Genomic DNA, 22690 nt, shown 5'->3' with positions numbered 1-22690 from the left:
TTCATTTGTGATGTTAGAATTAGAAGCATGAGAAATGGCATAAGAAAATATAAATAATTTCATAGTGAGTTAATGCATTAGCTACTAGATAATTAGTATTTTTTATGCTAATCATTTATATGTGAATAAGTTCGGTTCCAAAGTAGTGTTATACTACCAGCAAGAGTAGTAGTCAGATTCTAATTCTCATTCTCTAATACATTTCTTAATATGTTGTTCCGTATCCACATTATATAATGAGTGGTTCTTAATTTTGATCATGCTTATATTTTCAGAAAAAAGTAATAAAGGAAAGAGAATCAAATTCTTATTTCTATTGGAGAGAGAGAAGGGTGGGGGACCAAATGCAATGGGTCATAACCATAATCATTATTGTTTGCATTGTGGAGTCCCTAACATACTCCATCAACCATGTAAACGATAGTTTTATTAGCTTAAGTCGTACTATTGAATTCATGAGCAAGTAAGAAACTCAAAAAGAGGTACAATTAATGAGCTTCTGGTCTGTTTGCACACTGCCTCCTTTGTGGGGTTTGATCCTTCTTATTTACCCTTTAAACGTTTCTATTAAAAATATCTAAATATACTAGTTGAGTTATAAATCTTTTATGAAATAAATTAAGAAAGTCAGATAATCAAGTACTATCACTCTCTTTTTAACAAGAGACAAACCTTTGTGTGTAAGTAATTAAGTATGACCATGGGGTTGAGGCATAAAAAGGAGAAATAAAGAAACAAAAAGTGTATTTAAGAAAATAAGTTGCTTTATTTGTTTAAAGCCATTTTTTTTTTATATAGAATTAAAGCCTCTTTTTAATCACCTTTTAAGCAAAATAAGTTTTTTAAAAAAATTTAATAGACAGAATTTAAATAAATAAGTTAGCAGTAAATAAAAGTTGTCCTATAAAAAAGAATATGCAAAGAAAATTTGGGTTTTTTTTTTTTTTTTTTTTTTTTTTCAATCATTGGGTTTTGGGTGATAGAGCATCTTAAGAAAAATTATCATTGAACTCATTCAATCAGCATGATAATTTTGGACAGGAAATTAGCTAAATCAGAAAAAAGCAAAATGAAAAAATCAAAGTGGGAATGAGTAGGTTTGTGAAAAGATGGGTAGCAATGAGCACATGACAGCAATACACTAGTCTTATGTTACATTACATATCATTGACGCAATTGCATGAGAAGATGACTCTCTCTCTCTTTCTCTCTCTGGTTTCTTCTCTCCTCTTTGGCTCCAGACTTTAATGTCCCAATGTCAAACACTCATTAATTGTCTTTTTCCTTTTACTGGAACCTTGTTCATCCCAATCTGTTTTATTTTATTTTTTTGGCTGAAAGGAACCTTGATATCCTTTCGTTGTTACATAGGCGGCCTATGCCTATGGTTGTTTTTTAATCTCTCTGTCAAATTTGTTGTGTTTTCGTCTTGGATATTAGTCTGTGTTTAGATAAATAAGTTTATTATATTGTTTTATAAATTGACTAAAAATAATTAAATTATATTTGAGAAAAAAATTTGTGAGTTCAAATTAGATAGATAAAGTTATTTGTTGTTAAATAAGAGATTTAGATTATGAAATCCATTTATGCCAAAAACTAATTAATATCTTAACTCAATAATAAAGAACAATCATCATAAAGCGAACGTTATAAATTAAACTACTTAGCTCTTCTTAAAAAAAATTTATACTCAAGCCAAATGAACTAAGTAATCAATTTGGGCATGCGGAATATTTGCTGAAAATGTTTATTTGTAGAATATGATTAATCAACAAGGCCAACAAGGCCACAGGATCATGATCATGCAATTACTAGCAAAATCTTGGCGATTGAACTTCATTATTTTCCTTTTCCACATTTCTTTTGTTTTTTATCCCTTTTTGGATCTCGAGAAAGCAGGATAAAGAAATTGTCAAAATGTTATTATTAAAATTTCCTTTAGAAATGTTATCATTAAAAATAAAGAAGGAAAAAGAAAAGGACAAAAAAAAAAAAAATTGTTGAAAAATAATAAATATGACCTAGTCTAGTCCAAGTAACTTTTCCCATAATCCAAACTAAATGAGACTGGATAATGGCCCTTCTAATCTCATCTGGTCCATTGTCAAAGCGCAAATGTGCACATTTGAGTCATAAAAGCAATTGTTCATCCCAAAACATAATAGGGTAGGATCATAACGAAGTCATTACTTCTAAACTCCACTTCAATTAGATCAACATTGTGTAATAACTTTTTTTATATTCTTTTCTTAGTATAAAAATTGCTTACATAACGTTGCGAATTGCTTTTAGGGGAACATGATATTTCATTTTCCTCGGAATGGGAGCTGCTAGTTAAATAAATTTGCACTTTTGATGAACCTAAATAAAATAAAGCATGGTGCCCAAAGCTTTAATAAGTGCAAATTTATAAATAAATTTGCACTTATTAAAGCTTTGGGCACCATACTTTATTATATATATATATATATATATATTCAAGCCTGTTAAGTTAACTAGTAAACAAGAAAAAGTTACATTAATGGCTGCCACAAACTTTATCTAACATAGAGAAAGAAAAAGCCACAAAGAGTCTATTAACACATTTTAACGCTTCAAATCAAAACATTCAAGATTTAAATGACTAACAAATTTTAACGCTTTCAATGAAAACATGCAATATTCAAATCTCGTTTGCTAAACTATCGAAAGAATTATCCCAAGAGCAAATCCCATATGTGCTTACAAAAAAATGATTGAATTCCAAAGAGGCATTTGTGTCAATTGGTCGACACACTATGATCAATAATCCGACAGTAAAGCATAGGAACGTAGATAATGGTAGTTAATAATAGAAACAATAATAAAAGTAGTTAGTCTCTCAGGTTGGCCGGCTAGCTTGACTAAAGTCTTAAACAAATGCAAATATGAGGTGGCATTTTTTTTTTTTTTTTTTTTCTGGTAGGTTTTTATTTTATTTATATGCTGTAGCTGGGTGACCATTTTTTAAGAATCTTAGTTTGATTTTGCTGACTTTGTAGGGTCCGCCAACCTTAGTCTTATTATTATCTCACCGTCACAGCAGGACTAAGCTTATGTTAGGCACGTGTTTTTTCTACAAATCCGGCCAATTCTTAATTCCAAAATACGTTTTCTATTATTGCTCAAAAAAAACAAAAAACGTTTTCTATTTTTTTTATTTAAAAAAAGGCTAAAATAAAATTCACTTGTGAATGGTTATTTACATCCTGTATATGATGCAGTAATAACATAATTGAGTAATCAATTTAACATTAATTGGGCCAAATTCATTGACTTTAAAAAATGTCTCAAAAAAATTTCAATTTATTGTAGGTCTAATTATAGGGGAGGGTTCTAACTTGAGAGATATTAATGGGAAAACAAGTACATATTAGTATATTACTATATGAGGGCCACACACTTAAATTTCTAACCCAAAAAATAAAAAAGTCTACAACAATTTCAACTTATTGTAGGTCTAATTATAGGGGAGGGTTCTAACTTCTAACTTCTAATTAAGAGAGTTATTAATGGGAAAATTATACGTTCTTAATTGCTATAATTTAAGGAATTAACAGTTGGATTAATTGATTGAAAGTAGATCAAGAGCTTTATGACTTGGAAGATTGTCAAGTTGTCTGATTCTCCTTGTGGAGAGAATCTAAATTCAAATTCTCACTTTTATAGAAAAAAAAGAAATCAATTTCAAGTATGACAATGGGATAGATTTTTCAGACCTTGTCCACTTAATCCTTCATAAGATTTTATTTTATATTTTTGGGCCATAGAGATGATTTGGAAAATGCAGTTTAACATGACCGATCTATGTCACATGCGATTTAATTTAAATTAGTGCATCTACTATCTTCAAGATATAGGTGAATGAGGCGGTCACCTAAACCCCCAAGTAGAAAAGAGGCTTTTAAATGTTAACCGATAGAGTTATTTCTTTAATTGTAATAGTATTTATTAAACCCAAATATTAGCCAATAAATAAAATAATACTTTTTATCAAATGAAAAACAAGAGAGAGAGAGAGAGAGAGAGAGAGAGAGAGAGAGAGAGAGAGAGAGATGCTATGTTCACAACATTTTTCACAACAAATCTTAAGTGGTAATTTGTTACTGAATGTTATTGGTAGGAAAAAAAAAGTAATTTTAGTGGTGGATTTAAATTAGAACTAGTAATAACTTAACACTTAAAATTTGTTTTAAAAATATTGTGAATGGGTAATACACAAATCCTAAGTAGTAAGTTGTTATTGGCTGATATTGGTGAGCAAAAAAGTAATTTCAGTGGTGAGTTCAAATTAAAACTATTAATAACTTAACACCTAGGATTTGTTATGAAAATTTTGTGAATATAACACTTCTAAAAAAATAAAAAAGCAATCTAAAAAAAAATTCACAACATTTTTCACAATAATTAAGTTGGAAATTTTTTATTAGTTCTCATCTATGTCGACCACCAACATCATATATTTACTTATTAGCATCAATCGATCACATTGACAAGTATGAAAAGTTTTGTCAAATTAGTAATTTTGCATCTAAAACAAGAAAATAGAATTTAAGTAACTTAAAAAAAAAAATTTAAACAGTCATATTTAAATATATATAAAAAGCCTCAATTTCGTTTTTGTGTAAGGCCACCAAATGCATCAAGCTGCTCCTAATCTCGTATTGGGATTCTAGCGGTTTAGGGCAAGAAGGTGGACCACCCCATAGCCTAATATGACTTTATGTTTTGAGAAAAAAAAAAAAAAAAACCCTTAATAATGTAAGGTAGTCACTTGTAGTGCATATATTAATTGTACCATTTTTTCTCTTATAATTATTTGTATTTGTATGTTTTTTAGGAATTGGGGTGGTGTGGGGGAGAAGGTATATGGTGCAACGGATATATATATCATATAAGGGTGGGTTCTACCCCTATGTGAGGAGGGGGGTCGGGTTACAGTAAGGGTTGGACCAACCATTTGGCCATGCCCGTTCTAGTATACTCCAACAGGTGAGACCCAAAATTACAATCATCAATTAATTGATCTAAAGGCATTTTGTGAAGTTCAAGGGCACTAAACTAGTCGAGCCCCTAAGTTCTTCGGACAAACTGCGTCAAACCATATTTTTCAAATTTATCTAAAATACCACGTATATATGCTCAAGCATAAATGCGTGTGTCATATATAAATTTGCTGATTTTTTTTGAGAAATAAACTAACGGTTAAATACACACACTTAATGTCAATATTCTTAAAAGGATTTATTTGGTCCATAGCAAAGCATTACAGCAGCAGGGAAGCAGGATTCGGTTTGATTTTCCATCATGGAAATCTCAAAGAATCATGATGATGCATCGTAACAGGATCTACAGAATTAGGGATATATTGAGCACTTAAAAAACACAATACAAACACACAAGCAATGTAGACAGTTTCTTGGTGGGTGAGTCAGTTGTCCTGACTCGAACATTCTGATAGAGAAAGATTGAAGACCTTGACTTGGTGTTCCTCTTGGATAGAAGAGCCGAAATCTTTGATTTATCTGTGAGCGAGGGAAAATTGTGTGTTTAGGCTTGGATAAATTATTGTTTCTTATAGACAAAGCTGGATGGCCCTACCCTTGCTTCCTTTAGTTGCTCTCAACAATTACTATCACAAAAACAAGAAAAGGGACATGGCATCTTCCATGATTTATCATGAGTAGTGCATAATATATGTCATGTGGTAAACCCTAATAAAAATTGTTAAATATTAGCATTGATATACCATGTTGAATATGCTAGTATGGATATGGAAGCGAAAACATAAAGTATAAAACACAATAACACACGAGGGGTACGTGGTTCAGTCTAACGGCCTACATCCACGGAGGAAACCCTAAAGGACTACATCAATAATATATTAGAGTGTAGTACAAATCCTGTGTTACAATGAATTATAACATGTGTATATATAGTAGACTAAACCTTAGACTAATAGACTTGTAGTACAAGTAGGAGACTTGGCTTGCACACAAAGTAGAATTAGGTTTGGGCCTATGCTAATGGGCTAATATATTTCTAACACCCCCCTCAAACTCAAGATGGAAACTTGAAGAAATCTTGAGATTTGATAAAGTTGAGAAGATCCCTTGAATGAAGTTTGGTTTTGTGACGGTAGTTTGAGGAAGGCAATGATCTTGCAGTGTTGATGCGACTTCTAACGATGGCATGACTATACCGGAGAGTTTTGACGGCACCAGTAGGAAGCCAAAGAAGATGAACGCAGCGAAAAAAATACTGAGGAAGACAAAGATTGCTCTTGAACATACCGTAAGGACAGAAAACCATGACCACAAGAAGGTGGCTCTGATACCATGTTAAATATTAGCATTGATATACCATGTTGAATATGCTAGTATGGATACGGAAGCGAAAGCATAAAGTATAAAACACAATAACACACGAGGGGTACGTGGTTCAACCTAACGGCCTACATCCACGGAGGAAACCCTAAAGGACTACATCAATAATATATTAGAGTGTAGTACAAATCCTGTGTTACAATGAATTATAACATGTGTATATATAGTAGACTAAACCTTAGATTAATAGACTTGTAGTATAAGTAGGACACTTGGCTTGCACACAAAGTAAAATTAGGCTTGGGCCTATGCTAATGGGCTAATATATTTCTAACAAAAATAATATCAACAATTATATATTTGTATAATATTACTGTGAATAAAATATTATATTGTTTTGAGAAATCTTGCATGAAAGTGTGCAACTAAATGCTTCACTCCAATGAAAATTGAAACTTCTGCATGCCAACTATAAATGTGCTTCCCTCACTTAAATTTGCTTAGAAAAAAATTGATTCTGTTCTGAATATAATAAACCCCCCTATCAGGAAATTGTGTTAATATGTTATACCCTTAATTAAAAAAGTAATCATGCTGTGCGAAGTGAGTTGTGAATGGCCAAAAGGGATTGTACCCTCAAGGCCTCACGCTTTTAATAAATCTTTTTATTTTAAGCTAGCATTTGCACCTTTCAATCCTGATGTAGTTTTATTAATAATAGGTCCCTTTAGAAGAAGAAGTACCACAGTACAAATATTAAGTTTTTTTAATGTCGAAATTGACATAGTTTGAACCGCGCATTAGGTAGAAGGCAGTAACTATTGTTGCTAAAAGTTGATAAAAACTGATTGTTGCTGAAAACACTGTAGCAAAATAATTTTTAAATGTGTGAATAGTATTGTGGGACCCACTTTTAATATTAAATATTGCGTGAACAGTGCGTAAACAGTGCACGCACAGTACACGCCACAGTAAATTTTGTCCCCCAAAGTCAACAAGTGCGGCCAAAAAAAAAAAAAAAAAAAAAAATAGAGGTGAAAACGCGCCGTGACTAACCGAGCTATCCAAACCCATACATAGTATCAACAATGACATCAGTACTTCTTGGAATATTGAGTGATTTTTTTTTTTTATTAACATTTCTTTGGTGTGATGGAAGAAAGGTTGCAATCACATGATCTATGTTAAAATTTGCACCACAATGCTTCTTTAATTAATGTTTCCATACAGAGAGATAGCCCTTCCAAGAAATTGAACCCTCTTTAATTTGGTGAAGTCCATGCTGCCCTCAGATTCGCAATCCATCATTATCATCTCACTTTTTATTGTTTTTGACGGAGACTCTATCAATATGATTGAAGATTTCCAGAATCCTTTACTCAATCCTCCATGTTTTATTATTCTTTTTTGCCTATTGTATATGCTTCTCTAAACTCACTATCCTGTTGGGATTTTTTTTTTTGTAAACAAGAACATTAATCGGTTAACCCACAATTTTGCTCGCTAGGCTGCTCACTCCTGATTATTGTCATTGAAGATCTTTAGAATCCTTCAGTCAATCCTCTGTATTTTGTTTTGTTTTTTTGTTTTTGTTTTTTCTATTTTATATGCTTCTCTAAACTTACTATCTTGTTGAGATTTTTGTTTTGTAAATAAGAACATTAATTGGTTAGCCCACAGCCTTGCTTGCTAGGCTTCTCACTTTAAGTGGGATGGGTCCTTAGATACATCTCTTCTCTTCTTGATCGGATCTCTTCCCTGGGCTCTAGTGATGGATTCACCCCCCCTTTTGCCTTCATTTATAAGATATATCTTTACTTATTATTATTATTATTATAAAATGAACTTAGCCGAACAAGGGGGAAATCATGCTCAGTTGCTCCATTATTTTAGTTAATTGTCAAATACACAAATTTTAGAGAAAAGTGAACATTTCAAAAAGTTACTAGAATTTATAAATTTATTTGATTTTAGTTATTAATCAGAAAACATGCATTCTTTACAACAAAAAAGGATATTATAGAAAAGTAATGCTTTTATTTTGTAGTGGACATAGATTAAGAGATAGCATAATGTAAAGGAAAAAGATAATTTGCATTATAACCCTATTTTTAGAAACCAAATCAAACCCTAGATTTTTAATAGTGTCAATTTAAACTTTCAATTAAACCTGAAAATAAAATGTCACCTCAAAATTAAAGTTTAGACTATTCTAAAATTCTAGAGTATGATTTGAAACTATCAAGCTATAAGGTTTAATTTGAATCTAGCCTTGAAGTTTAAAATTAATTTACACATTGAAAAAGTTAAGGTAATTATATATTATAGGATAATCATTATCATACCAAATACTTTTTTAATGATTCAATAGTACAATTTATATATATATATATATATATAATAGAATTTTAAATTTATGGTGTATAATTCATAATAATTGCTCTTTTTCGTTAGGCAATGACACTAATTGATTTTTGATATAAGGTTCAAATTCTAGATTTTTTTTTTATTCTACAATAATAGATTTTACCAATTGAGTTAATTGAAACCCAAGGGAAGGGGGGGGGGGGGAGGGGTTTGAACCATACTCTTCTAATAAAGGAGTGTTAGTTATACCACATTTTTGTACGAATTCTTAAGTACACAAACATTATTAATAATTTTGTAACTTAATTGGTGCTTTCCAATGTTCCTCTTTTTTTTTTTTTTTTTTTTTTGATACAAGATAAAAATTTGACTCTAACCAAACTAAGTGCATATGTGTGTGAAACTACCTACTGGAGTTTTAAACCCCGACTTTTGCCCCCTATATCCCACAAACACTTATACTTGTGGAGTAACTATCATACCAAGGATGTGCAGTAATGCTTTCCAATGTTCCTAACAAAGTAGTTCAAGGTTCAAATTGGTCATTCTCATTATAACTACCGAATATATATATATATATATATATAAGTCTAAATATTCAAACGTTACTTACAAGTTATAAGTTAGTAGCACGAAGCTTCCAAAAGCATTTCAACTTTCAAGTCTATCAAACCCATTATAACTAAGGTCAACATAAAACTGCTCCTTCCGGAATTTAACGAAATAAAGTTGCAACTTCCAGTTCACATTTTTTATCGTATCGTGTGTATTAATGAATGTGAGAAAACAATAACACGTTATAACTTACATATAAAACTTCAAATTTTTTCTAGAAGCAACAATAACAACACAATGGCTAAAGAGCCTTGACTTACAAACCAGCTAGTTGGAGGTTTGCTAAAAATTATCTTGCCTAAAAAATATATGCGGCGGAGACGAATATTCTGATGATCAATAATTTATGGTAAAAAAAGAAAAGAAAAAACATAGTTATTGCAAATATTTTGATCTTGTTGGACTAGGTCACTTGTATTAGGGACATTGAGGATGGGAGGGTTTGGGGGACCACTGAGACTTGAGGTCCATGTTACAAGGTTCATGAATCAATGAATATTTCACACACAAGTGCGATACTACTATGGCTGTCTTTGTCTTTATTTTATGTTTCCTCTCTGTTGTCTTTAAAGTCAAAAAAGTTATTATCATCAATGCCAATCAGAGAATATGATGAGAAAGTTTGAGTTTTTGCAAAGAAATCAAACCCAACCTAAACTCACCCAACTCCCACTATTCCTTTCTCAAAAAAAAAAAAAAAAAAAAAAAAAATCCCACTATTCATTCTGCTTTTACCTTTTTTTTTTTTTAAGCACACCAATATTCCACTCTTCCCTCTCCCAAACACAAATGATTTGGTAAGTTATGATTGATGTAACAATATCTTTATATGCGTTTATTTATTTATTTATTTATTTTGTATATGATTGTTGTAAATTGTTTCACCACTTTTAAGAAAGGCCAAACAAATTTAGTAATGATATAGATAATTCAAATTTAAATATATCGGATTTACAGTTAGATGTGTCACCAATTACAAAAAATGATTTATATAGGAAAATGCTGTAGACACTATAAATTTTACTACGTAAACTTTTACAAATTGATGTAACAATAAATATTATTGGTAGACTACAACATTTTATTAAATGCATATTTAAATTACTTTTTGTAGCTGATAATACATCTTTGTAAGTGTAAAATATGTGGTATTCCTAGCATCATTCATTCAAATATTTATTTATTATCTTCTTAAAATGCCACTGATTGTTACATTATTTGTAAGTTTTTCTAACTTGATCAATATTAATGGTTTGGCATCGGTTTTAAACTTTAAACTTTTATATATAACTTTTTAAAACTTTATTTCTTCTTATTTTTTTCAATCTTTTTTAAAATACAAGTATATTTTAACACACTTTCAAATTATTTAAGTAATATTTAAATATAAAAAGACCCATTTAAAGTGATCCTTTTCCACTCCAAATGTGTTGAGCCCTCAGCCCTGGTCTAGACCTCATCTAAATTAAGATTTTTTTTTTTTGGGTCCCCACATCTAGCTTGATTGTTTTTAGCATGATGGGATGTGTCGGCTGTGGCAAATGCAACTGGATTAGGTTAGGTGAATCCTGCTGGCAATGTTTGATAAATTCTTGAGTCTCTGAACTTGGCAGAGCAGAGTTGAGCATCCCCACTGCTAGTTGCTGCTAAACGTGTCAAACCATCTCTCTAACTATGTACTTTAAAAAAATGTTTTAATTTGCAAGGAAAAAAGAATAAGCCGAAGAAAACACATTGATTGAAAGTAGCTGCTTCATGAAGTCAAAGAAAAGCACTACAGATTACAGAATTCATATGTGCGCCTACCACTTCTTTTTTCTTTTCTGAGGTTGAATTCATGAAATCTCAACTTGAATCGTTTCTTTATAGATGCTCTTTGATTTAAAGATTATTGGCAAAAAGATAGAAATTTTCTTGTATTTTTTCTCAATGAAAACAAACCATATTTGCCTCATCTCTTGACTAATCGAGAAGTACAGGAGATAGTATGTTTACATGCAACATTTAAAAGAATCAACCCTCCAATCACAAGCTCACAACTAAAATAAGTGAAAATGGTTGTTACAGATAATAAGTAGGGGGGGTCATAGAATAAGAATTTTGTGTGTTCACTAGATGTGAATACCTCTGAACTTCCAGCCATAATACTGTTTCATTAATAAATGGGTTTTGAAAATTTTCCATCATAGTGCCCGAGCAACACTTTTGAACTCATTCAAGCAAGATTGGAGTATCTTTTGACGCTTCTGAAGAGACTGTCGTTCGTTCTGTAGTACATCAATCGCGCCGGGAGCAACAAACATGTCCATGAATCTCTCATCATTCACAGCAAACAAATCCAATCCAAGTGCCAACACAAGCCTATCCCGGCTGCACATTGCAGAACAGATAACAGGTTGTTATGATCAGTTCCTTATATTAGAGAACAGAAAATGATTCTGAAAAATTCAGAGACGCTTAAAGTCTAAAACCAGGAATTTTGCTAGGGACAAAGGCCACAAGAAATAGAACAACAAACTATAGTAAAACTGTAAAAGAATGTTCCATTCAATTAAAAACCCAGAAATACCTCATTACTGAAGGAGCAAACTAGCAAAGTGAAATAGAAATTAATATAAAATGAGCTAGTGTACCTCAGACATAAATCAAGTGAATCTATGAGATATGCATGCAATTTGAGAACAGAAGTTTATGCAAATTTAAAGAAATGGTTTGCACAAAGTGTTGTCATCTGAAATATGTGTAACATAAAACTGACCAAACAAATAAAACCAAGCCTTAAGAAGCTTGATCCCCTCAAGCCTATGATGGTCTAAAGAACAGTAGAGAACTTTTAGGTAACCTGTAAAGATAAATTCCTGATCCCTTCAAGCCACAAATTTAGAACATGTGTTCTGGTATTTCCATAAATATAAATGCGTTTATGGATGCAAAGTTAACGTTGAAAGATAAACATGCTTACCAAGGGGTTAAGAACCCAGAATTCAATGTGGAAGCCACACTTCGCTCAACAAGAACTTCACGTATCCGTGCAAAATGATGTGCAGCTGTTGAACAGATTTCTGAGTAAGCTGAGCCTGATCTTAAACCGCCATCACCAGTTCCAAATAAGAGACCACCACCATTTTGAACTCTCATGTGATCAGCATTTCTGCTATTCCCTGTCAATCTTGAAACCCGTTTTCTCACTCCAACATCAATGCCATTTCCAAAGTCTTTCTTGGCCCCTGCAAGTATTGCATCACATGGCTGATCAGGCGAGGGTGTCTCAGGCACAGTCATTTGGCTATCTCGGAGAGCTTCTCTAGCTTCTGTACCTTTTCCTGGTGTGGTTTGCTGTCCGTTCCTTTGCGGAGGTATGTTCTCTTGGTCTCTCATAATTTCATCATGAGCTGCTGATCCTCCATCAGTTAACTCAACACAAAACGGACCAGCTGACTTGTAAAAAGAGGTTGCACTTGAGCCAAAACCACCTTGAAATTCGTTCTCATAACAGACCTGCGAGTATGGGCTTGTAACTGAATCAAGGTGGTGCCGAACTAGTTGCTTGCATTGTTTGGCCAGGTCCTTCATAAAGCGATTGTAAGCATGCCTTAGAGCAGCATGAAAACCAACATAGCCATCCATTTTTTCTGATTTCCTCCCATCTGCATGAAGAACAAATTCCAATGGGATTATAATCAGTTCTATGAACTTAAAATTCAGACGCACTCCCTCCCCAAGATGGACCTTTTTCCTTTCACTTGGAAATTGAAGGTTGGTGTCCTATATTCATTTCAGGATCTATGCATAGACAAGGTAAGAAATACATAACTAACAAAAATAGTTGATGTAACTCAGACATCAGATTACAAAACCTGAACTCCCACAAACATAAAATATTTACATAACTAAAACATTTATGCATATTTCTTGTTCCCTATTAAATACCATATGCTGAACAAGAATAAGAAAATCACTCTGAGGTTACATAAATAAAGAAAAAGAAACTAGGCTGAATCCATCAAATCTCTAATCCCAAATCTTTGGGTTGGTGATAAAGTAAAATTAACTAACCATGAAAGAAATGTGAACAAAGAATTAAATAGCTTCTTACATTCTGAATCACGACTGTGATTTCTTTCTAGAGCAAGATCATAGAGATTCCCCAAAACAAAAGCAAGCCGATCACAAGCAGTGTCAAGAAGAGGAGCAAGCCATGATCTGGCAGCAGCACGGGCAATTTCTGCAGCAGCTTCAGTTACTCCTCTACCCCCGCCTCGGCCAGCATGGGCAAGTAATATATTTGCCACCTGCCAAGGGACAAAATAATTTAGTTCATAGAATCAAAACCCATCAATCCCCAGGTAAATTTCACTTCTAGGATACACACCTTCTCCCTTGACACTGGGGGGCATTCAATGGAATAAGCAGCACACCGAAATTCATGCATCACCCTTTCAAAAGCAGCTCCTCCATAGAGCCGAAGAGTAGCATTGGGAGGCTTTATATCTGCAGTAACTCCAGGCCATCCCCCAAGACCACTTTGTGACTGCTCCTCCATTGTTGTCTTCCCCCATTGCTCTGGTGCAGGATCTGCTGCTCCATCAATTAAAGCTCCCTTTACAATAGACATAGATAAATTTTTTAATCAAATATCCAAGACTTAAACAAATTTAAGAAAATGAATCTTACATGATACTTCCTGGATTACTTTTTACAGGGTAGAAATAAGTACAAAGTAATTGGGTGATATTTGCAGAGGTATGGATGATTGATAAATTATTCAAACTTTCTTTTCCCAAAAAAATTTGTTTTCTTTTTGAGTTTTCGTGTGCTATTTTATTTTGGGTTTGTGTGTGTGTGTGTGTTGTGGGGGGGGGGGGGGGGGGGGGGGGGGGTGTGGGGTATCAAATTAACTCAAAAACTCTTGACTACTTGAGCTAAGTAAGCCACATTAGCGACAGAAGCATATGTTCTTAAGTGGAAGTAGACAAATCATGAATAGGATATGACTTGACATGAATTTGTCAAAGTGATTACTCACCACATGATTGCTGATAGAAGCCGCATACAACATTGCAGATCTTCTAAGATGAGCAATATCAGAAGTGGCCTGAATTTTAGATTCCATTTTCCCCAATTCAGTAGTAACTTCACAGCAGCGCTGCTCAAGCAAAGCTAGAGTTGCTGGTGCAGCTTCTTTGTATCTCTTATGAAGCTCGGACTCCAAATAATCTCTCAGACAGCCAAAACCAATATGAGGCCTGAACTTTTCCTCATCGAATCCACCCTTAATACCATCACGCAAGTGACGCAGAACTTCCAAGTCCACCTGAGATATTTGCCGGCGGAATTCATCATTTGAAATGGTGCTCTTGTCCTTTGGGAGGGCCACAAAAAATGGGCGCGTGTTATCTCCCAAGTAACCACTTGCACTCAAATATCGGTCCACCTCCCACCGGTCACTGAACTCCTGCATATATATATATATATACATCTCTTATAATTAGGGCCATTTTTTCTTAATAATACTATTTTAAAATTATTTTGTTAATTGAGATTGTTTTAAAGTTATTTTGGGATATAGGATATAGCCTTATTTGAATCTTGCCACTTGGAGAGATGAGTTGAGTACTCCACTGAAAACATGGAAAAAGAAGAATTTGACTAAAACACGGAACTCGAGTTCAGTGCTGGAACTCATCTCTCCAAGAGGTGAGATTCAAAACAGGCTATTTCTCAAAATAACTATTAAACATTGCTATTTGGCCAGATATATATATTTTTTAAAGAAAATACTATTTAGCAAAAATGAACCTTAAAATTAGTATTCAGAAGTTTATATAATTATTTCAAGAGAAACCATTCACTTCCACCACACGATGAAAACAAGATTCTTTTGTTATTTGTACATCACTAAAGCAAACCTCAACAGCAAAGAAGGCAAACATTGACTCATTTGGAATCCATTGACAACATAGATGATGGAAGCATCCACTGTTACAAGCTTATGTGACAGATTGAGCATTGGAAGCATTTGCAAATGGTGGATTAATCTCATGAACCATTATCTTCTTAATATTCTCAATTTTGGTTTAGATAAATAAGAAGAATAAGATTTACTTCAAGGTAAACCTTAACCTTCAAGTTATTCTAGCTAACAATTTGTTATTTGAAAAATCATGAAAATTTTTATTAATTGTGTACTTTTGAATTTATACACGAAATTTCAATAAGATGAAGATAAACTTTAACTTCATAGGATTTACCAACAAAACAAATCATAACTCATCATAATCTAAACTAATTCAACTATCATTATTTCCTGAACACTAATAAAAATAAACTAAACACATAACACCCACTGATCTATATTATTAATTATTTTCTCTTTTCTAAAATGCTTAAACTTGCTTATTGGAGATTAACTCAATAAAAGCCATAAGTTCATACCTTGAGACGATTATCAAATTTGGAGACAACAATTATTGTCCGTCTGAATGTAGGATCAATTTCACGGATAGAATCCAACCACAACGATGAGCACCACTCCACACTACTCTGTTGAAGGAACAACAGAATGCGATGGGGAGGACTAGCCAATGACTTCACCATGTCAAGAATTTCCTCTGGCGTGGTTTCTGGTTCTCCCTTCTTTGCCTGCCAACAAAGTTTCAAACCGAAAATTCATATAAGAAGATAATAATTTCAAGCATTCACTTGCCCAAATATATAGTATATACATTAAGGAGAACCCACCTTAAGAACAAAGCCTGGGGTATCTATAATAGTGAGATTAGGACAATGTGCGTATTCAGCTCTCATCACAATTGGCTTAGAAGAAACTGCAGTTTTAGTCTTCTTCAAAAGTGCTTCAGTTCGGGACTTTATGATATCTGCTATGGCAGATGCCAAAACAACAGGACTTCCATATTCTTCAGAATCCTCTTCCTGTTTTCAATTCTCAACTTTGAGATGGAGATAGAGAGCTAAACACAGTGAAATAACAACAACCTGAAGACAATTGCATATGCATTCATTGCCACACGTGACATGACCAACATAAAATTTTACTAATGCCCAAAAAAAGCCCCACAAGTTTTGAGATGTCAATGTTCAAATTCCCGATGTGTTTATTCTTGTATTATTAGTTATCTGATATTTAATTCCTTAAAAAAAAAAAAAAAAAAAAACCCTTAATTTTTATATCTCCCAGTTTTTAGAAAAAGATCAATTGCATGTTTCTTCATTGTGTCAATCAGCAATTCATCACCATAACAAATAAATACACAATTTTTTCCCTCCTTTTCAAAAATTTGTATTTCTCAGTTTAGCTGTGGTTTCTACTATAGGCAGCCAAACTAGGAATAGAAGTGTAATACTGTTATTCTAAAAGCAGCCTTAAACCTTAACCCCAATTTTGAATATCAAATTTTCAAAATTAAAAAAGAATAAAAAAGCCACCTTTAGTAAATTTATGAAACTGATTAGAACGCTAATCTGTAATAAATATTCTTAATACATGGGCTAGTAATTTCTTATATGTTCCTGGAAACAAGAAAATCAATTTCTGAAAGCAACCTAGTTAGTTTTGAAGCAAAGCAAAGAGAACTGAATGGACAAAATGGAAAGCGAAAGAGAGGAGGAGGAGGACCTGAAAGCGGCAGCGGGGGTCGGGGGCAGAGGGGTCGTGGACCATCTGGAGAATTAGGGGTCGGCGAGTCCCCATCTCGACTTCACGGACGTTGAACCGGAACCCTAGCAGCGCTTCTAACAGTGAGCTCTTGCCGTCGGACTGTCCACCGAGGGCCACGATCTCTGGGATCGGTACTTTCTCTCCGAACGCCACTGCCGCCGCTTGCAGCCGGTTGTACGCCTCGAAACGGGCAGAGTTGTGCTTGCGAGACATGGATGAGGCAGAGGCCGACTTCTCCGATGGGGTCTTGGTGGGTGTAGCCATCAAGCTGTTGGGATTGTTGGCCATTGCAGAGAGAGAATGGGGGATTTCTTTTTGAATTTGAATTTCGTTCATATGAAAATGAAAGCCGTTGGGAGGGAGCGAGGGTTTTTCATTTTAATTTTAATTTTTTAATTATGTCTAAAATTACAAATAACACCCTTACTTTTAGGTAAGTTTCAAATTTTTAATTTTTTATTACTCCAACCTACGTTTGTTTGGAGTGAAAATAAATAGGAGAGAAAATGAGGTTTGTGATTTTTTTTAATTGTTTGGTTGAGATTTGTGGTCAATTTTTTTTTAATTAAATAATTCATAGTTATAACTAGAGAGGGGAGATTTTTGTCGCTGAATATTTTAATTTCATGTGTACAAATTAATCCTAATTACATAATTCAAAATAAAAGTACTATCACAACAATCACAATATTATAGAGGAAAAGCAAAATCAAATCAATGTAAAACCATGAAAATTAAATTAAATTAAATCTAACAACACCTACATATAGTCCTAAATCTAATGGCTTGGAAACATTGCGCTGCTAAACATATTTGATGGTTCAAGTGCATATACCTATCCTTCACCCAAAAAAATCTTCAAATTTGATCATAAGTCATAACTAATCAATCCAAACAACACAAAATCTTTTAGAACATATTTTCCAAAAAATATCATAATATATAATTATAAAGAATTTCCGAGGATGTTGCTCAATCTTGTATGAAAAGTATCGAAACTAGTAAGGATGATGATAAATCTTGATTGCAACAAACATCTAACTCAATTAATTGGTACACATGATGTTATACTATTGAGTGGAAACAATTTAATATCTACAACTCAATTTTTTTTAAAAAAATAAATATTTATAATCAAATTTAGTCATGAATTAAAAGAGGCCAACACAAAATAATAGTAGTAATAAAATTCTCTCTTGAAGTTACTGATCCTTTGATTGACATAACTGCAATTGATCAATTCAACTGAGAGATTGGTCAATAGTTCACTTCAAGTTTAGAAGAAAAGATGTATGAATTTCCATTAAAAAAAAAAGATGCTTGAATATTCTCAATAATCCATATTCTCTTTTGTAGATTTACATTTTATTATGATTCACATGCTCTAGTTTATTCCATTTTGATATTTTCGTGATAACATGTCAATCACAAGTTTGTTTGTGTGATTTTTTTTGGATTTTGCAAGTTTAAGGTTTTCAGCCCAAGGTTGCGTACGCCTATTATAACCGGCATACACCGCTGTGGCAACTATAATATAGTGGTGTATGTTGGTATGATGCAACCTTATGCCCTGATTCGCACTGTTTATGCACTGTTCACGCAATATGTAATATTAAAAGTGGGTCCCACAACACTATTCACACATTTAAAAATTATTTTGCTACAGTGTTTTCAGCAACAATCAGTTTTTATCAACTTTCAGCAACAATAAGTGCTATCTAAACGGACCCTATATATTAAAATAACACTCTAAACGCACATTAAAAAAAAAAATTATTACTTACATTTTTTTTTTTGATAAGTACGTACATTTTTTTTATGTGCGCTTGTAAAGCTCTCTACGTACACTGTCAAGAGTGGTAGTAACGCGCCACACAACCTCCCCCCCCCCCCCCNATCTAATGGCTTGGAAACATTGCGCTGCTAAACATATTTGATGGTTCAAGTGCATATACCTATCCTTCACCCAAAAAAATCTTCAAATTTGATCATAAGTCATAACTAATCAATCCAAACAACACAAAATCTTTTAGAACATATTTTCCAAAAAATATCATAATATATAATTATAAAGAATTTCCGAGGATGTTGCTCAATCTTGTATGAAAAGTATCGAAACTAGTAAGGATGATGATAAATCTTGATTGCAACAAACATCTAACTCAATTAATTGGTACACATGATGTTATACTATTGAGTGGAAACAATTTAATATCTACAACTCAATTTTTTTTAAAAAAATAAATATTTATAATCAAATTTAGTCATGAATTAAAAGAGGCCAACACAAAATAATAGTAGTAATAAAATTCTCTCTTGAAGTTACTGATCCTTTGATTGACATAACTGCAATTGATCAATTCAACTGAGAGATTGGTCAATAGTTCACTTCAAGTTTAGAAGAAAAGATGTATGAATTTCCATTAAAAAAAAAAGATGCTTGAATATTCTCAATAATCCATATTCTCTTTTGTAGATTTACATTTTATTATGATTCACATGCTCTAGTTTATTCCATTTTGATATTTTCGTGATAACATGTCAATCACAAGTTTGTTTGTGTGATTTTTTTTGGATTTTGCAAGTTTAAGGTTTTCAGCCCAAGGTTGCGTACGCCTATTATAACCGGCATACACCGCTGTGGCAACTATAATATAGTGGTGTATGTTGGTATGATGCAACCTTATGCCCTGATTCTTTCTTGTTTGTTCTTATGTTTTTATTTATCTAATTTCATTCTATTAGTGATAAAATAGTATACATATAATTCAAAATTACAAATAATTCAAAATAAGAATGAATTCAATTAGAGATATGGTAATGACGAATTAGAATGAAACTAACCAGACTGAAACACGAAAATTGCACTCACTTTAAAGAGATTCAAACCCTTTGTGCCCCCCTCTCTTTTTTATTGAGATAGTTAACAGCACAATAATATGAGTCAATCCCCCCTTCTTTTTATAGAGGTAGTCACAAGCACAATAATATGAGTCAATGGGTATTATATATTTATTTATTTTATTAACATAAACCAACATGTTCGAAGTCTTGTGGCGTATGCCAGCCACAAATTAATAATGTACTCCACTTTGGACAGAAACCCCATATATCACTTTTATGTATAGTCTACTGTCCCATTGTTCCATTTGATAACCTCCATTAGGTATTGAACGAAGAATAACCCAATTGTTGTATAGTGCATTCATTTCTCTTATGTGGCATTTGGTACAGGGTAATGTTTTAGGATTCTTAGGAATGTTTAAAGATTCCCTTGTTTGGTTGCAAATCATGCTAAGGAATCAGATGCCAGGGGAATCTGAAACCCCTCTTAGTAGGAATGTGGATTCCTTTTAAAACAGGTGGGAATCCAGATTCCCAAATTTAAAGGAAATTATATTTTTTATAAATTGACAATTTTAACCCTTTTTTTAAAATGACTTGGTAGTTCACATTCAAATCTGAGGATAGAATGAGAAAAATAAATAATTCATTTAAGATTCCTGAGAATAAATCAAACATAAGAATAGCTACATTTTTAGAAATGTGGTTCCCAGGAATCACATTCCTAGGAATCTAGATGCCAGGAGTAATGTGGATTCCCCTGTACCAAACGCCACATTAATACAATCTTAACCATTTTTTTAGGGTGATGACCTCAAATTTAGTTAAAATCCATGCAATTCCCATATATTTGTATACACTTCTCATCCATCCCCATTAGAAAGCAACAAGTTTCTAACAAAATCTTATTTATCTTAATTTACTAGAATACCCTTATTAAATAAAAAACAATAAATTTTTCATTTTTATTTTCTTTTGTACATTAATAGTATAATATCAAGTTTCATGAAGTCATTCTCAAAAAAGAAAAAGTTGCAAATTAATTATGGTGCCATTATAGTTTAATGTAATATATATAGTTTTATTTTCTTTATGCCACTTAACATTTTCATATAATAATAATAATAATAACTAGTCGCTAACCCATGTTATGCACGAGAACCTACCTATTTGTGTTACAATTTGATGAAGAAGTCATTACTTGAATGTGCAATGGCTTATAAAAAATTTGTCAGACATTTTCAAATACTGCAAAAAAAAAAAAAAATTTGCTTAAAAATTATTGAAACAAAACAAAATATATATGACTAAACAATAGAGAAATATAAAAGAAAGATGGGTTACATTTGAAAGAATAATTTTAATTATTGCAAGCTTTTTTATTTTGTAAAAAATGGTTAAAGAGAGTTTGGTAGTTCATGTACGAAAAATACTTTTTAAAAATACATGAAAAACCATAAAATAATTTTTTTAACAAAGTAGAGGAGAAGAAAATAACATAAGAAGAGCTCATACCTCTACTCGGCTTAAAAAAAAATATTGGGGTTTGCTTTGCTTTTATAGTGTTCATGATTAACCTCACAAATTTGGAAATAAATTATCAATGTTTGAGTTTAAGTTTAAGTTGAACTTGTTAGAGAGATATAGTTTCACTCTTTATTAAATTTGGATTAAAAAATAATAATAATTTTTTTTTAAAATGATAATGATGAGTTTGAGTTTAAGTTGAACTTGTTAGAGAGATAGAGTTTCACTCCTTGTTAAGTTTGGACTAAACAAAAATAATTTTATTTAAATATTGTGCTGACATGGAAAATTATGAGAATTTCAGAGGTTTCGGTTTTATATAATAATAATAATAATAATAATAATAATAATAATAAAACAGCGTGATTTTTTTTTCCAAATTTGAAAAAAGAAAAAGGGTAAAATTTAGATACAGTATTTTAGATGCTGTTTCCTAGGTATCACTTCTAAATTATTAGAGCTACCTGTGTAATTTAATAACTCTACCAACGGGTGTTAACATCGTTTCTTCTATTTCTTTCTTCTATTTTTCCCCAGCTCGTGAGAAAACCTAATAGCTTCATATTTTCACACAATCGACAGTAACCAGATATCTTTCTTCCTCCATTTTATATTTCTTTCTACCTCAATTTCATTTGATGTTTGAATATTTGACGATAACCAAACAGGAAAATTCAAATTCTAGAAAAAGGAAAAAAAAAAGTTTGATGTTGAGCAAGGTTTTTAGACCCAAACCGTTCATTGAACTGTAAAAGGGAGAGGTTCAAGGTTTTTGAGGTCGAATTATGATGACGTCATAATTAATTAAAGCCTAAATATAGATATTAAATTTATAAAACTAGTAAAATTGACTAATATATCTATATATGTGAGGAAAATTTAATGATTTTCAAGCATATATTTAATAATTAAATAAGAAAGTTAATAAAATAAAATAATAACCATAAAAACATTAAAATTTATGATTAATTTTTGAAGTAAAGTTGAATATCTTTGAAGGATTTTAGTTATAATTTTTTTTTTATTCCTTGTAAGAGATGGATAATTTAATTAACTAGAATAAAATTGTGTTAAGTTGTTTTTATTTAAAAAAAAAAAAATTGCTAAGGGGTTGGACCGCACGGTTCTTGCCACCGCCTCATGCGGTCCAACCTTGGTTTTAGGGGTTCACGGAATTAACAAAAAATCCGGTTTTTATGCTTAAAAAATCGGTTTTCATCCCAGTTCTCGATTTTCATAGTCCGACCTCCTCGAACCGGTCCGGTTCTGAAATCCTTGATGTTGAGTGTTGATGTTGATTACGCTGGAAGCC

General features: G+C 32.3%; 1 protein-coding gene across 1 annotated transcript; it reads right to left on the bottom strand.

The window, feature by feature from the left end:
* Positions 1-11217: 11217 nt before the first annotated feature.
* Positions 11218-17360, bottom strand: LOC111982921 (dynamin-related protein 5A). The gene is made up of 8 exons (XM_024014544.2): positions 16966-17360; positions 16071-16262; positions 15765-15971; positions 14356-14784; positions 13702-13929; positions 13426-13621; positions 12292-12976; positions 11218-11699 (listed from the first exon to the last, which is right to left on the bottom strand). The coding sequence occupies exons 1-8, from the start codon at positions 17341-17343 to the stop codon at positions 11513-11515; spliced, it is 2502 nt and encodes an 833-aa protein (XP_023870312.2). The 5' UTR covers positions 17344-17360; the 3' UTR covers positions 11218-11512.
* Between the last annotated feature and the right edge of the window lie 5330 nt (positions 17361-22690).

Source organism: Quercus suber, unplaced genomic scaffold (assembly GCF_002906115.3).
Source record: "Quercus suber isolate HL8 unplaced genomic scaffold, Cork oak 2.0 scaffold_251, whole genome shotgun sequence".
NCBI lineage: Eukaryota > Viridiplantae > Streptophyta > Magnoliopsida > Fagales > Fagaceae > Quercus > Quercus suber.
The sequence above is the reverse complement of the archived record's forward strand: the minus strand, read 5'-3'. Positions and strand labels throughout refer to the sequence as shown.